Source organism: Mus musculus, chromosome 2 (assembly GCF_000001635.26).
Source record: "Mus musculus strain C57BL/6J chromosome 2, GRCm38.p6 C57BL/6J".
In the NCBI taxonomy this organism is placed as follows: domain Eukaryota; kingdom Metazoa; phylum Chordata; class Mammalia; order Rodentia; family Muridae; genus Mus; species Mus musculus.
Window position 1 is genome coordinate 3,438,281 of NC_000068.7, and position 17,192 is coordinate 3,455,472.

Sequence of the window (17,192 nt, forward strand, 5' to 3'; positions counted from 1 at the left end):
CTTCAGGGCCCAAGAGACAAAGTATTTTTTTTTTCCAAAGTGTGGGTTGTGAAATAAATACAATGATTTGTGACCAGTATCAAAAGTAAATTTGAACCAATTAATATCTGAGTGTATTGCATACAGTTAAGGTATTAGCAGTATTGTCCTTTAAAATTAAAGTCACAGTAGTGATAATATTCACACATCTCTCTCTCTGTCTCTCTGTCTCTCTGTTTCTGTCTCTCTGTCTCTCTCTCTCTCTCTCTCTCTCTCTCTCACACACACACACACACTTATCTGAATTACTTGTCTTTTACATTCTTTTTTCACACCTTGTCTCTGTAATGTATAAAGGTGGCATTTGCCTCCCCTAAACTTGCGGTGTAATTCTAGGGGTGTCTAAAGAGTGGAAGCTACCTCTCTGAACCCTAGGAGAAAGACGCCAAGGGCAGAGGAGGGCTTTAGGGAGAGGCGTTTGATGGTGATCCAGAGTTTCCTTAAGTCCCTTTGCCAGAGATGGGCACAGTTCTAGATCAGGCAGTCACAAAGAGGAACCCGTGATGTTTACAGCTAGGGTAGCTCAGGAATGGCCTGCAGCTGCCTTTCCAGGCATTCCTAGGAGGGTTCTCTTGGGCCGCTCACTCTGCCTCCTTCCTCTTCTTTGTAGAGAGTCTGGGAAGTCATAGTCACTGTTACTTCTTATTTCATCTTTTTCTGAGAGGAGCGGGTGCATGGCCCAGGCTGGTCTGAAAATTCACTCTAGCTACATTGACCCATGATCTTCCTGCCTCAGTCTTCCAAGTGCTGGGTTATAGTCCGGTCACTATACCTGGCGTAACTCTTAAATTTTCTCTGTATGTTTGCTCTGTGTGTGTATGCGTAAATAATGTGCATGTGACTGTATATATATTAGAGACCAAAAGTTAATTTTTTTTTTTAACCTGGCTGGCGAGTGAGGACCAGGGGATCACCTCTCACCTCCTCCCTTGGGATCACAAGCACAGGCCACCATAGACAGGATTTTTTTTTTTTTTTTTTTTTTTTTTTTTGGGGCATGGATTCTGGGGGTTAAACTTAATTCCTTATGCTTGCAAGGAAGTCTTTAGTGGCTATCCCCCCTCCACCTCACCCATTCCTTCCCTTCCCTTCTTATTGGTCATAAGAAAGTCAGTTGTAAGCTGAGCGGCCATGTGGTAAGTGAGTGGCTGTGCTGAGTACTTTCTGCACCCTGCCTAGGTATAGGCCAGTGCAGCAATTGGACATGACTTTGTGTGTTTGCTGGCCTCACATAACATAGAGCGTGGACATGACTTTGTGTGTTTGCTGGCCTCACATAACATAGAATGTGGACATGACTTTGTGTGTTTGCTGGCCTCACATAACATAGAATGTGGACATGACTTTGTGTGTTTGCTGGCCTCACATAACATAGAATGTGGACATGACTTTGTGTGTTTGCTGGCCTCACATAACATAGAATGTGGACATGACTTTGTGTGTTTGCTGGCCTCACATAACATAGAATGTGGACATGACTTTGTGTGTTTGCTGGCCTCACATAACATAGAATGTGGACATGACTTTGTGTGTTTGCTGGCCTCACATAACATAGAGCGTGGACATGACTTTGTGTGTTTGCTGGCCTCACATAACATAGAATGCTACTATTTTAATTTTGTTTCATGATCCTAGTATCAGTTTAAGCTAATATCATTTACTTTGAAAGAACTAGAAGACAAGTTTTTAGTCAAGCTGACATAATTGGTTTTAATATTTTAAATTGTTATTAGCCGTAAACTTCTTAGGGGCAGCCCGATTTGGGGGGTTTTTGTTTTTTGTTTTTTTCTTACATCTTTCTCTCCTCGCACAGTTAAGTTTTGTGAGACAGGACAGTCCAGGTCCTGCTGTTCTGTGTGGCATGTTGCATGCCATTACAATGGGCTGTACTTTGTTGGGGGTGACATGCACACCAGAGTGCTTGTAGAGGTCAGAGGACAACGTAGTAATAGAGTTTGTCTCCTTCCTCCTTTCTGTGGGTTCTGGGCCTTGAATTCACATCACCCAGCTGAACACTCCTCTCTCTACCCGTTGAGCTGCCACACTAGCCCAGTAAGCTATTCGTTACTGCTTCTGTCTTCCGTGTTCCCTGCTATATATATTACTAGGCTTTAGAACTGAGTTTGATATCCAGTAGATGCATAATCAATATGAACCAAGTGATTCTTGAAGGCCAGTATTAACACAACCAGATGGGGTTCAAACTTAATTCTTTATACTTACAAGGCAGACTTTTCTGGCTGCCCCGTCTCCCCATCCCTTTTCCTAGTGACATCCTGGCAGGATACTACCACTCACTGAAATAGTCCAGAACTAAATTGCAAGAGAAAATTGAAGATTTATTCATGCTGGACAGTGCACCTGACTAATGATCTCAGAACTATTTATTCTTAGGAATTCATTTCAGACAACGTGCTTTCCTCTGCTGTTATGCACAGGTTCATGTGGACAAGCTGGACATGTTTAAAAACATGCCTGATATCCTGCACCATCTCACAACGGACAGAAACACCCAGATCCACGCCTGCCGCCACCCAAAGGTACTGGGGAAACACCCGAGAGATTGACAGCAAGAAGGCAGCCCAGAAATACTCTTCCAAGCCTTTTTGTGATCTAGACTGTTAGTTAGAGTCATGCAGCTCTGCGTACCTGTATTCCATGATCATGGACTTCAGAGTGAGGGACGGGCACGGGTTCTTAGATAATTTTTTTTTTTTTACATAAAATTGATTCTTCAGCATGAGAAAGACAATTTACTTATAATGAAGTTAGTAATCATCCTAGCTTATAATTTAAGCAAATTATTAATTCTTTGAGAATGTTACACAATGTACTTTGGTCATATTTACCCTTCCCTCCTCCCCAGATCCTCGCAGATCCACCCCCATCTCCCTACTGACCCACCGTCGTGTGCCCTGATAGTTTTATTTGTTGGTTTTAATATCCCATAGAGTTCATTTTGCGCTCCCCATATATTCCTGGCTGTGGGACCACCCACTGGAGTGCAGTTGACCTGCTAGAGCCTCACCTTTAAAGAAAACTGACTTCTCTTAGAAGCCATTGTCTTTTCATAAGCGTCTCAGAGTCGGGGCTCGTGAGCACTTCTCCCTCTGTGTTAAAGTGTTGTCTGGCTTGCTCTTGTGCAGAGAACCACAGCTGCAGTAAGTGTGCAGCACTTTAGTCATGTCTACACGACACTGCTTGGCCTCTGGCTCTCACAGTCCCTCTGTGCCCACTTCTACGATGACCCTGAGCTTCAGGGGTGGGGATGAGATATAGATGTCTCCTGTGTAACAGAACACTACTCCTTCACATCTCCACATTCGGACCAGTTGTCAGTTCTTCTGTTAACCATTGTCCACTGCACAGAGAAACTTCTCTGATGCGGTCTGAGAGCTGCCCTGGCCTATGGAGGGAGGTAACTGCTGTGGAGGCCAGTGTGTGCTATGTCCAGCTTATCGTTTAAGCATATGTATTCATAGTGGGTTACTGTTTGTCACTGAGACTTGAAAAATGTGCATGCTTATAAACTGTATTTTTCTCCTTCTTGCTTAAAATACATGTCTAGACATAACCTCCGTCCAACTTCAAAGGCATTACCTTATTGGTGCAATTCCTAAGCACTTCAGTCTCTTGGCTGCTCGCTGGTAATTTCTTTGTAATTCTCCCATAGCCTCTCGAGTTACTGAGTGCCAGACTGCCTTTTGAATTTGCCTTTGACATTTTCCCCCTGTTGATAATGCCTTTCATGTATACATTTTCATGTATGTGTACAATGCATTTTTAATCACATTTACTTCCAGTGTCTTCTGCCCCTCTCCTACTCCCTCTGATTTGTAGCCTCTTCCCAACTAGAGTCTTTGAGATTTAATAAAGGCAGTTAACCTAGTCACCTTCAGATACATTATGAGCCTGTCCACAATTTTCCCCTAAAATGGGAAGCGCCTCAGCATAGTCCCCTCAGTGACACGAGCTTACATATGTAGCACTCTCTTGAGATGGCAGCCTTGCTTCATCTATGTCCTGACAGAAGCCTTTGTAAGAGAAGGGCCTCAGAAGGGCCAGATGGCTCAGTGGTTAAGAGCTCCCGTTGCTCTCTCAGAGGACCTGGGTTTGCTTCCCAGCTCATGACTGCCAATTGATCCAACTCCAGGGATTTAATGCCCTCTTCTGGCTTCCTTGGGTACTCACACACATATATGCATATATAGACACACTCATATAAGTATAAATAAAAAGAGATCTTTTATTAGAAATTACTCCTAGTGATAGGTAGACTACATATTCTAACATGCATGCTTGTATTTAATCATATGGAGCTACATATCCAGTAGATTCTTGGATGGCTAAAAGAATGCAGGTAAAATGTAAACTGAGAGGTCTGGGTATATTCAGGCTATTGGAGCATAAGCTAGGCTAAAACTTTCTATCCTCCTGCCTTTGTTTCTCAAGTCACTGTTGGGTTTCAAACCCAGGACAACTGGATGAGATGCCTATTTAATGTTATCAAATTGGACCTGGAAGCCAACTTCTCCCAACATCACTCAGACCCTACCTGTTACAGGGCCCTCCTGGCTGGCATATACCACCCCCCACCCTCAACTCTGCAGCCCAGAGCGTGGCATGGGCTGCCCTTCCTATATGATCCATTTGGGTTACCTGCTCTTCTTGTTCCTTTGGGCCTCCTGGCTCCTGCTCTCTCCCCACTTGATTCCCTTCCCCTCTCCCCCTTGCGGCCCAGCTTAGTCTGATCATGTCCTGGACTTTCCAGGATGTCCCTGCCTCTGGCTCTGCTCTCCCACGGATCTACAGTAAGCCTTCTCCTCTAGCATACCTGGGACCCGTCTTCTTTGCTTTCCTTTTTATTTACTTTTTTTTTTTTTCATCCAGTCATGTGCCACCTTACCCAGCTCAAAGAGTAGCTTGCTTTTGATTTTCTTTCTTGAGAGTCTTCACTCTAGACAGGGTCAGGTTGCTGTAGTCTAGGCTGGGCTCAAACTCATGATCTTCCAGCCATGTGCCTCCTCCTTCTTCGCCATGAACCTGAGGATTCTCTTGCTACAAACCTATTCTCCAGCGTTCTGTCTCTCTTCCCTCATGTGGACTATGGTGAAGTGCTCAGGTCCCGTGTTCTGTAGGCAAGCTCCCAGGCTCCCAGGCAAGCTGACCTGCTTCTTTTCTTGTCTCTTTATTTTTTTAATGTCCAAAACCTCATCTGCAATTGCTTTTAAGATTCATTCTATAGAAGCCTTGCTAAAAATATGTAACTGCAAGTTAAAGCAAATATGCTTTGGGGGGTTGTTTGTTTGTTTGTTTTGTTTGTTTTGCTTTCAGGCAGAAGAGTGTTTTCAGTGGAATAAACTACCCTGTGGTATAACTTCCCAAAACAAAACTGCACTCCACACAATCAGCATCAAGCCATCTACCATGTGGTTTGGAGAGAGGACCAGAAAAACCAACGTGATCGTTAGGTAAGTGCATCGCCCTGGTCTTCTGAAACTAGAGGTGAAGTGTTGAGCTGAGTGTGGTTTACACACACATCAGCACAAGCCCAAGGAGAGGATGTGTTAGAATTGTGGAAATACCCTTTTCACTTAAACATGACTTAAAGTCCAGGGGTGTTTCTTCCAAACTATGGCAGTACATTGGCTGGTATAGCCAGGGGCTTCCTCTGTGAGACAAGACGGCTGGACTCTTAGCCAGACCTCCTTGATTTGGGCTCTTCAGAATGCCTGTAGCAAGTTTCTACATCTGAAGAAGCTGACTCCTGTTCAAGCAGCAGTTTCTGAAGCCACGCTTCCCAGAGCAGCCCAGTCGAAGTTCAAGCCTGGGCCCCATTTAGTTTTGCTCAGCGTCCTTTTGTGTTCTGCTTTCCCCTCAGGACTGGAGAGAGCTCATACAGAGCTTGCTTCTCTTTTCACTCCTCCTTCAGTGAGGTAAGTGTTCCTGTCAGCTTCTAACTCGGGCCAGGCTATGTGTATGTGCGTGTAGGTGGGTGAGTGGGAGTGGGGGCCAGAGGACAGCCTCAGGTGCCATCCTCAGGAAGGCTGTCCCACCGTTCGGCAACAGCTTCTCTCATTGGCTCCAAGCCAGCTCACCATATGCTAGGCTCTCTGGGATTACAAATGTGTACTACTGTGCCCCACGTTTTTTACACAATCCCGGGTATCAAACTCAAATCCTCATCCCTTTCTGACAGAAGTATCTCCCCAGCCCTCTTTTCACTGCTTTTTAATGATGGTTCTTACTGGTCCAGTCCACATTTCTGTGTTTGCCTGCTCGCTACTATAGTCATAATGCTAACATCCTGTCTCGTTCAGGAAAACACAAATGCCTGGTAAGGTTTGTCAGACTCGAGTTACAGTGGTAGGCACTGGGTCAAATAGTCAGCTGAAAGTGAAGTATTTGTATACAGGCAAAATAGAAGGATGGTAGGAGAATCAATAAAACACAACCTCTTGAAAATGTCATAATGATATAGAATAGTTTATATACTAATTTAAAGAGTAATTTTGAGCTGGGCAGTGGTGGTGCACGCCTTTAATCCCAGCACTTGGGAGGCAGAGGCAGGCAGATTTCTGAGTTCAAGGCCAGCCTGGTCTACAAAGTGAGTTCTGGGACAGTCAGGGGGTGTCTTGTAGAAACCACGGCAACAAGGCTTGAGGGTGTTTATGTACGCTGTTTAGGCAAGTGTTTGGTGGTAGGTCACCTTGAATGATGGAAAGAGGATGTTTCTCTATTGACTGTCTCCTGTCTTCCTGTGGCTCCCTCTTCTCTAAGGTGTACTGAGTCATTCTGACAGAGGCTTGCCCTTCCTGTGTCAGTCCTTTAGAAGTCACAGTTTTCTCTAAGTCCAGCAGGAGGTGGGTGGGGGCAGGTCATTGTTTTTGTTGACATATCTCCCTAAAGGTATAATTAGGAATTGTGAAAAGTGTGTAAAGGATAGATATTCTGCAGTTAGACTGTTTTCTTGGTTACTGGAGATCCCTGGCGGTCTGTCTTCGTTTGATCCTTTGAGTTGGAGTTAGATACTGATTCCTTTGTATCCCTCACCCCCTCTGCAGCGGATGGAGGTCTTTGCATTGTCACTATCAGCTCTGTTCTGGAGCCAGCATTTACATGTATTTATATGTAAGTGAAGAATCTGAGCCTTTGACCTGATTGAGATCAGTTTACCAAGATCTACTAAGTGAGCTTTGCCTGAGTTGTAGAACTGACAGGGTCCCTCTGCTTAGCATTCTCAACATGGCAAACAAAACAAAACAAAAAAACCAAGATACTTGTGAATATTTTAAACTATCATTGTTGAGAATTGTTAGGAAATGAGATTGTATTTATAGTATTTCAAGTCACACATACACACACATTCACACTTACGCGCGCTCGCTCACACACACACACACACACACACACACACACACACACACACACAGACGGTCTTGGACCTGGAACACTTCCAACCAATTGCAAGTTTCAGTCAGAATACACATAACCTGCCCTGCTAGCAGCCTTGTGCTTCAGACTAATGGTAAGGGGCCCTTTGGCCCTAGGAACGTGCACAGGCAGGTTTGTGCGAAGGCAGGAGAGACCTGCACCCTTTCTGTCTCTGGGCTCTGTATGTAATGTGCTCTTGTATCAATCAACTGTGTTGCTTACCTCAATGACTCCAGTCTAAGATTGAAGGGGCAGAAGAGTTTAGTGTCCCCGCTGTGTGCTATTTGACTCCAGAAAAATAGGCATTAGAACGAATCTCCAAGATGCAGCTGCCTTCGTAATGATTAATGGTCCATGGAAAGAGGTGTGGTTAAAGACCTTGTCGTCTTGTGTGTATAGTGGTCACAAAGAGGAGGAGTTGTGGAATAAGTGGACCATGCCACCAGACAGAAAACCTGTTAAGGTTGAGGAGACTCAGGAACCCTGGCAATTCTCATAATGGAGAATGGTAGGTGCTTAAATCTACTCCTGACCACCTTCCTGTCCTGGAACAGGGTCTACTGCCCCACAACAAGTCAGCTGTTTTCTGACTCACATGGAAGCAGCTTTGCACATGTAGGCAATTGGCCTTGGACAAAAGAAGAAAGGAGTGGACGTCATGGTGTAAAAGACAGAATCTTTAGATCCCATTTACCTGGAACCCAGGAACTTTCTGTGGAGCTGGAACCTGAACAAAGTTTCAATGTGCAAGTGTCCAGCCCCACCATAGCCCAGTGCTGGGAGGCTCTAGGGAAGGAGGCCTAAGCATTGCATGTGTCCCTGGGTGGTCACATACAATAGATATGTTCATATAAATAGGTCTTCATACTTGTTCTTATATGCTACCATTACCTTCTCCTCCTCCTCACTGGTCCCCTTGCTCTCCCCCAAACAGTCCCCATCGGTTCTCATTATATATGGTTAAATCTAGTTCCCACCGGAGAGAAAACAGACTAGACTATCATCTGATTTCCCATCTGATCCTCTCATTCCTCCTTCCCTTCCCCCACATAGTTCCTTGTCTGCTTTCCTGTCATGTGTGTGTACATGTATGTGCCTGCCACATATCTGTACATGCATGTGTGTATTTATATAGGATCCCCATGAGACAAAATGCTTTCCTTATAACCAGAGAAAATGCCATTGTTTCTGCATGGTGTTTCACCATTCATTCACCCAGAGATAGGCGTCTAGACTGGTTCTGTATGTTGGGATCTGTGAATAGACACACACTTCATTTCCTGTCATATAGGTAACTGGTATGTTCTGTATTCCTTCTAGATTAAAGATTTTTTGAGCTACATCTGCCCAGTGAATGTGTATCCAAATGTCATCCCAGTTGGCCTCACTGTGGATAAGGTCATGGACGTGTGAGTAGATTCTAGGTTGGGGGGCTTGTGTTGCTGGTGGTGGTGCTAGGGGGAAGCATGAGAGTGCTCTGAAAACTTGTGACCCTAGAGCCCATCTGTGGTAACATTTCTTTGAGCTTCCCTTTATTTCCACTTCTTCCTATCATTTTTAGTGGGCAGAATGTATGGGTACTGTCAGTTTGTCCTAGGTGGAATCCTGTTCACCCATCACTTGCAGTGTGAATTTGGTCAGATCACTTCAGAACCAGTCATATCTAACCCACAAATCAACAAATATTCAGTGGATCAGATGAATCCAAAAAAAAAAAAAAATCAATGGATATTCATTCTTGCCTACTTTTGGAGTTCTCAGGGATCTATAGATAACTATGAGAAGCACCTGGCAGAGAGCCTATAGGTTCAGTCAAGGTATCTGTGGAATGGGAGAGCAGGCAATGTAATAGTTAGCTGTCTTTTATTGGTACCACTTTATGTGACTTTTATATTTCATGTTACGTGTGTGTGTGTGTGTGTGTGTACATGCATGTGTGTGTACATGCATGTGTGTGTGGGGATGCGAGTGCCAGAGCTGTGACGGAAATCATCCTGGTGTTCAGGATTCTCCCTGAGACTGAGGAAGACTGTATCACCATGCTTAGATGGAAAACAGGCTCCAGTCTCTGGAGAGAGGTCTAGGAGGTGAAGGTGTAAGGGTCTGAAAGTCGAGGAAGGAAGAGCCAGACTTAGATAGTACACCAAAGCAAAGGGCATTTATTCTGCAGAACCGTCCAGCATGTGGGGTCATCCATTCTCTAAAAGGATGACTCCATGCAGGCCTTCTCACAGGGAACTGGCTGGGGAACCTCCCAAGCAGGATTAGGTAATTTAAAATTTCATTGGTGGGTCCTGGGGGTGGGGGGCTGTCCACAGGTGGTCTGCATTCCAATGTCATGAACATTTAACTATATGATAAAATAGGGCTGGCCAGCACAGATGGCCCATCCTGAGATAAGGTATTTCCCCATTTTTGTGGTTATCCCCAGGGGGTTTTATGGTCTTGTTCTGGAATTTATGGTCTGTTCCTGGAACTGGTGCCTTAAGGTCTTTTTCCCAAAATAAGGCCTGGTGCTTTTTTTTTTTCTTTCTTTTATTATTTTCTTTATTTACATTTCGAATGTTATCCCTGTTCCTAGTTTCCCCTCCAAAAATCCCCTATCTCCTCCCCCTTCCCACTGCTCCCCAACCCACGCACTCCCGCTTCTTGGCCCTGGCATTCCCCTATACTGGGGCATAGACCCTTCACAGGAACAAGGGCCCCTTCTCCCAGGGGGCCCCTTCTCTACTTAGTTTGATGACCAAACTAAGGCCTGGTTCTTAAATGGAGACAAATGGGGTTTATGTTGTCCTTTCAAATGAAATAGGTGCAGTGAAGAATCCAAAATGCTACTCCATAAGTAAAAAAGAAGTTTATTTTGAACAAGCAGGGCTGTCTGTCTCTAGGGAAAATCGAGAGAAGGGACAGGGGGTGAGGATACCCAGGATTTTAAAAGGAACCTGGTACCTGGGAGGAAGGGACTGTGACTTGTTGACTAGAGACTGAGGAGAGGCCAGAAGCCAGCATGGACCTTGATGTGCTAACAAGCACCCAGGTGTGTTAATGGAAGAGCCAGAAGTGCCAAAAATCAGAAAAAAAGCTTCCTTTTAGCAAATAGAAGCTATGGCTTTTGTCTAAAAGCCAAACTTTGGGAAAAGGGCTTTCTTGGGACCAGACAGGTAGGAAGCACAGATTTAGAGTCAGTACTGAGGGCAGTAACTGAAATCCAAAAGACAAATCACCAGGAAAGCATGAAGAATGCTAACCACTCTGAGAGCAGAGCTCCAGTAGGGAACCAGAGAAGAGCCAGAAAGTGAGATGCAGGTTCTGACAGTGGGGGGAGGGGAGGGGTAGGAGGGGCAGGGAGGAAGGAGGTATTAGTGGCCAATTCTGGTAAGCTGGAGAGATGGCTCAGGTTAAAAGCTCTTCCTGAGGACCCAAGTTTGGCTCCCAGCACCCACATCCAGAGGTGTACAACTAGCTGTAACTCCAGCTCCAGGGGACCCAGTGCCCTGTTCTGTCCTCCATGGAACACATGAATACAGAAATAAAAACAAAATCTTTAAGAGTAACCTAGTGCAGGGACTGTGATGTCTCTGGTTACCTTGGTAATGAGATACTTGTGAATGCTCACAGCAGCTTTAGTAGATTTGTGAGTTAGAAGCCAAAACAGCATGGTAGTCCAAAGAAAGCAACATGCTGGCTAGCAAGGCAAGAGTTAAGAACTTGATCTGCTAGCTGAGATTTAAGATTGTCTTGTAGATCTAAATGGGAATATACTTAGAATCATTTGGAGTGCTTGTTAAAATGTATATCCTCCTATATTGGATTTCTACTGGGGCAATCTGTTGTAGGCAGGTGAGTGGGTGGGTGGAGAGTTACCCAAAGAGAACGCATGGAATGGCTCCAGAGAGAAGCAGTACCAGCAGATTCCAGAATCTCATAGACATGGGAATAGATGACAAATGGAAAGAAGTCTGGCTGAGTTAGGTGTCAGGATGGGAGCTTCAGGGCTGTCATCATCTGCTATGTCAGCTGTGATCCTCGAGGCTTCTGGCAGAAGGAAAGAAGGGAATGCAGCCTCAGTGAGGGCAAACCCTTCAGGTCTCATTTCTGTGTCCTAGCCTTCAGCTTGTGGCTCTGCAAGTAGGAGATGAAGTTTGTGGGATTCTTCCAAGAGGGAAATAAGCTGTGAACAGGGAAGAAGCACCGCCTCTACTCTGCACGCCAGGTGTCACTGGGCACTCAACCCTGTCTTGGGGGAGTTCTTTCCTGACCTGTAAGAGCAAACAATCAAGTTTGCCTTTAATCTGCTAAGGCAGCCCCCTCCATAGATCCGAGATCTATTTGCTGTCTCTAAGCGCTTCCATGGCCCACTTTCCTGTTTTGCAGGCTCTTTATTAAGCAGTGCCCCTGTCTCCTACACGCTCACATGATCCCTATGGCTTTGTTGTCATCTCTATAAGTAATGCGCATGCTTTATCGGCTTTCCCCAGTAACTCAGTAGAAAAGTCAACTTTTCAAATGTTCTGATTTATGGCAGTTTAAAGCCTCTGTGCCGGTCTCCCCAAAGTGTTGAGCCAAAGTACAAACCGCTTGGAAAATTGAAGAGAGCCAGAACAATCCATCTTGACTCGGGTAAGAATGGTTCTGGGCTTCCTGACGTAAGCCCGTGATGGGTGTGGGCTGTGAAGTAAGCTGTGTTGTCACCCTGGGGCATTTTTGCTACATTAGCAGATGAAGAGAGACCTGGCTGCCTTTAGTTCTGATCAGCCAGAGCAGTGAGGATATACAAGCAGCTCTTCCGTCCATTCCTCCTTTCCTATAATGCTCTTTCACTTGTAGCTGAGAACACAGATAGACCCTGACTAGAAATGAGAACTTCAGACTCTGGACAAAGCTTTGTTGGCTTATAGCAGCCACACTTGGTGGTTACAACTTCAGATTTTCATCCTTTGGTGGAATGCCGTAAGTGAATCCTCATTGGAGAAGGATGTTATCTATAGAGCAAGCAACTCTTAAAGCTCCATCTTCTCCAGATATTATTTAACCTGTAAACAAACAAGTGACACCAATCTGGCTTTGCCAAAAAGAACACTGGACTTTAGATCCCCCAACCCCTCCGCAAGTCTGGCAGGAAGTGATAGGGCTGGGATTTAAACCAGGCCCTGTCTTCCAATTTTGCTTTTATATTTGTACTCTAACTTCAAATTACCTTGGATATTTTTACGTGTATGACTCTTGCTTGCAAGTGTGTCTGTCCATGTATGCCTGGGGCCCTCGAAGGTCAGAAAGCATCAGGCTTTGGAACTGAAGTACAGTGATTGTGAGCCACCATGTAGGTGCTAGGAATGAAACCTGGGTCTTCTGCCAGAGCAGGTGCTCTTAACCACTAAGCTACCTCTCCAGTCCAACAGATTTCTTATAGTTCTGGAGCCTGGAAGTCTAAGAACAAAAGACTGGTAATGTAGGTTTCAGTGAGGTGGTTCTCATGGTTTGTAGTTGGCCACCTTACATGGCCTTCCCTTTATGGGTGCACACAGTGGAGAGAGGCTCCATGAGAGCTGGAGGCCTCTGCTGCTTTATGAAGATTCCACAGGTGTCCGCAGGTCCCACCTGAGGTCTCCAGCAGCTCCTAGAGGCGCACTGGACCCAGCAGCCTTCTCCTTAAAAGGAAAGCTGTTCTTTTTAGGCACCTGCCGGATCTCTTAATATTTTTTAAAAATTTTGTTTGGAATGAAATACTGGCTTAAGTATTTGATTAATGCTCATTTCTAGTTGTGGTTTTTCTTTTCCATGTTTATTGCCTTTGTTTCTGCCCGTTCTAGACGCCTATGCTTATCATGCCTTACTACTGTGTAGTACAGTGATAATTCACATCACTTCTTTACAGGTGCTAAACAACCTAGTGGTATTCTCTACTAGACACTTTATAATACATAACAGAAGCAATATGTGTAATTTAGGCCATGCATGCCATTGATTTTATTGAGTAGGTTTTAAACTGTATTTTTAAAACATGCTTTTAATTGGAATTGCATCACTCTCCCTCTCCTTTCTCCAGCCCTTCACGTATCCCCCTCGAGTTGATAGCCTCTTATTACACATACACAACTATGCACAAATATATAGAAATAAAACTTGGTTTTGTTCATAGATATGGTGTCAGGGCTGACAACTTTGCACTGGATAATACGGGGGCTGGCTCATCTCTGGAGGCTAATTATCCTTCCTAGTAGCCCTTAGTTGTCTGTGGTTCTTTGTCTAAGCATAGGACACCACAAAATCTCCCCATCCACATTACCATGGAAACTGATATTGCCATCCCATCTTGCTCACACAGCCATTTCTAGGAGAGACTATTTCACAGCAGACTTTCTGGTATTTTGGCTCATTTACAGTCTTTCTGCACCCCCTTCCACATACTCCCTGAGCCAGAGCTGCAGAGCTGTGATGTAGGTATCTGATGGGGTTGTGCTTTCCATTATCTGTTATTTCTGCATTGTGTCCAGCTGTGGTTTTTCTGGGATGGTCTCCATTTGCTGTACAGAGGTTTTTTTGATGGGGTGGGGGAAGCTACACTTACTCAGGATAGGGGGCACATTCACAAAAAGGGCTCAAGAGCAGAAGGACTGGAACTAGACTCGTGGGCTTACAGCTCATTCTCTACAAGTTTGTTAACCAGGCCTTCATATCCTTTAGTTCTTAAAATGTTCTATGGGTCGGCCACACAGGTGGTCTTAAGTCAGCATGCACACAACAGCCTCTGACCCCAACTCCAGGGATATAGCACCGCAAGCCTTCTATACACACATACACATAATTAGAAATAAAATCCCTTTTAAATATGTCACCCTGTGAAATCTAGTGGTTACTCAAGTTTGAGAAGTTTGGCCTATATTCTCAGCAGATAGCAGCCTCTTTGATTGTTGGCACCTGTGTTTTACACAATTCCCAGACTAAAATCCTAGGTAAATGCTACTTCCCTGTTCTGTACATGCATGCCTGTTTCATTTGTTCTTCCCCTCTCCCTGTTCTGTGCATGCATGCCTGTTTCATTTGTTCTTCCCCTCTCCCTGTTCTGTACATGCATGCCTGTTTCATTGTTTCAGAGGAAGACGATGATCTCTTTGATGACCCTCTACCGACACCTTTAAGGCACAAAGTTCCGTACCAGCTAACTCTTCAGCCTGAGCTGTTTTCAATGAAGGCACTGCCACTAGACCAGCCTGAACTGAGACAAAGCCCAGGAGGCTGCAAAGCAGAGAGTGTGTGGAGCCCTTCTTTGGCTAACTTCATAGACTGTGAAGAATCCAACAGCGACAGTGGAGAAGAGCTAGAAACCCCACCACCCTCACTGCAGGGAGGTCTGGGCCCCTCGACACTCGTCCAGCAAAATGCTGATCCGGATGTGGACATACCACAGTGGGAAGTCTTCTTCAAAAGAAGAGATGAAATCACAGGTGAATGTTTGGAACACTTACCTTCCTCCATAGAGACAGGGGGATCTCAGTCACCAAAGCTCTGCAGTGACTCACCAAAGCTCTGCAGTGACTCACCAAAGCTCTGCAGTGACTCTGATGGAGACTCCACCCATATCTCTTCCCAGAATTCATCTCAGTCAACCCATATAACAGATCAAGGAAGTCAAGGCTGGGACAGCCAGTGTGATACTGTTTTGTTATCTTCCCAAGAGAAAAGTGGTGGGGATAGTACCTCTTTAAACAAGGGTGCCTACAAACCAAAACTCAAAGAGAGTATTTCTGCCTCTCAAATAGAACAGGATGCACTGTGTCCACAAGATACTCACTGTGATTTGAAAAGCAGAGCTGAAGTAAATGGAGCCCCTTGTCTTGTAGAACTAGACACCCTGAGTGGCAGGAAGTCTCCACCTGAGAAGACATTGCTAAGCAGCACACGTGCAGACTCACAGAGCTCCTCTGACTTTGAAATCCCCTCAACTCCCGAAGCGGAGCTTCCTACGCCAGAGCATTTGCAGTGCTTATACAGGAAACTGGCAACAGGTCAAAGTATAGTTGTCGAAAAAAGAAAATGTTCACTTTTAGATAGTTAACAAATAAAACTCTACACAGAGAAACCCTGTCTCGAAAAACCAAAACAACAACAACAACAACAGAAAAAAAAACCCTCTCATTCTAGCAAAGATGTCCAGCCTTTCGATGTTGCAATACAATGCTATACATAAAAGTCCTGGGCAATATCCATAGCTGTGGATGTATGTGGCCTGGAGGGTAGACACACTTGTTAGATCAACCACAAGAAATCTGCAGAGTGACACATCTATATAATAAGATCAACATGAAATATTAAAGGATGCTCAAGTGACCTAAAAGAAAGAGAAACAGGCTCAAAACCAGCATTGCATGAGATGGTAGAACTAAATCTAAACATATAATCACATTAAATGCAAATGATATAAAAAGATTTATGGTGAGATGGCTCAGTGGGTAAGAGCACCCGACTGCTCTTCCGAAGGTCCGGAGTTCAAATCCCAGCAACCACATGGTGGCTCACAACCATCCATAACGAGATCTGACTCCCTCTTCTGGAGTGTCTGAAGACAGCTACAGTGTACTTACATATAAATAAACAAATCTTAAAAGAAAAAAAAAAAGATTTACAAAAAGACAGAGTACAGGAAAAACACTGCCCAACTATGTGCTGTTTTTAGAAAACACAACTCAAGTGATGTAAAAGTTGAAGGTAAAGGGCAGACCACATAAATAATGTTAAAGCCAGAATGATACAGTAGGAGCAGGCACCTTCCCCAACATAATGTCTACCTCACCAAGAAGATGTAATGGTAAGGTTCTTGCCTAGATTGTATGAAGGCCTAGCTGCAGTTTCCAGTACAGTACAGTGCCATGCCCTCCACAAAAGAGCAAATAATACAGATACAAGCCATGGAACACGCTTTCCTAGAGAACCAGTGCACACAGGAAAGCAGTAAGACGAGAACTGACCACCAGTAACTGGATCTGATAGACAAGAGTATTTTACTTCATAGCAGAATACATCTCTTCAAATGTACAAGGACCATTCCTCCACCAAGATACACTGTATCTTGAATCACTACAAGCAGTCTAGAAAAATAAAGGTGGGCTCTATTTTAGTAAACTGGTAGCAGGGGGTAAACCAGGACCTTATTAACCTCTATCACATAAAGACCTGGGTGGGGGGGCAGGGCTGGAGCAGTTTAGAGCACTTGTCGGTTTTGTGGGTTACCCAGATTTGGTTCCCTACACCCATATGGTGGCTCTTAACTGTCTGTAACCCCATTCCAGGGGATCCATGCACACATACATACATACAGGCAAAAGACTCATATATAAAAATAAACCTTAAAAGCTACCAGCAGGCTAGGCAAGGCTGTGTTCTACAAGCTGAGACTAGAGGGACTTGAGTTGGAGGTCAGGCCTGGGCAATGTATGTAGCAAGAGCTTGTTTCAGTACATGAAACTGTTCCCAATGCAATGATGTAAAGGAAAATACTTAAATATTTAACATACATGCTCTGTGAATTATTAAAGTGCCTTAAGGTACAATGCTTTTGTATTGATGTGTATGGATTAATAAAGCTTTATAAGCATTTTCATAAGTACTTGAGTATGATGACATTTTACAAATCAAGGGAAAAGATGTAGGCACACCACATAAGTTTAAAAGGCGTCTAACAATTTGACAGTTAAACTGCATGTCACAGATCATAACTGCTA

General features: G+C 44.5%; 1 protein-coding gene across 25 annotated transcripts in view; it reads left to right on the forward strand.

Annotated features, from left to right (window-relative positions):
* Positions 1 to 17,192, forward strand: part of Dclre1c (DNA cross-link repair 1C) — a 50,151-nt gene that overhangs the window by 14,220 nt on the left and 18,739 nt on the right. For 9 of the 25 annotated variants that reach the window (XM_006497452.3, XM_030249544.1, XM_006497460.1 and 6 more), the window contains 6 exons: positions 2,478 to 2,579; positions 5,374 to 5,510; positions 5,921 to 5,975; positions 8,794 to 8,882; positions 11,999 to 12,093; positions 14,568 to 17,077. In XM_006497452.3, coding sequence (XP_006497515.2) covers positions 2,478 to 2,579; positions 5,374 to 5,510; positions 5,921 to 5,975; positions 8,794 to 8,882; positions 11,999 to 12,093; positions 14,568 to 15,529 — 1,440 coding nt within the window. In that variant the 3' untranslated portion in view covers positions 15,530 to 17,077. The other 16 variants (XM_006497453.4, XM_006497454.4, NM_001362903.1 and 13 more) reach the window with 9 other exon arrangements.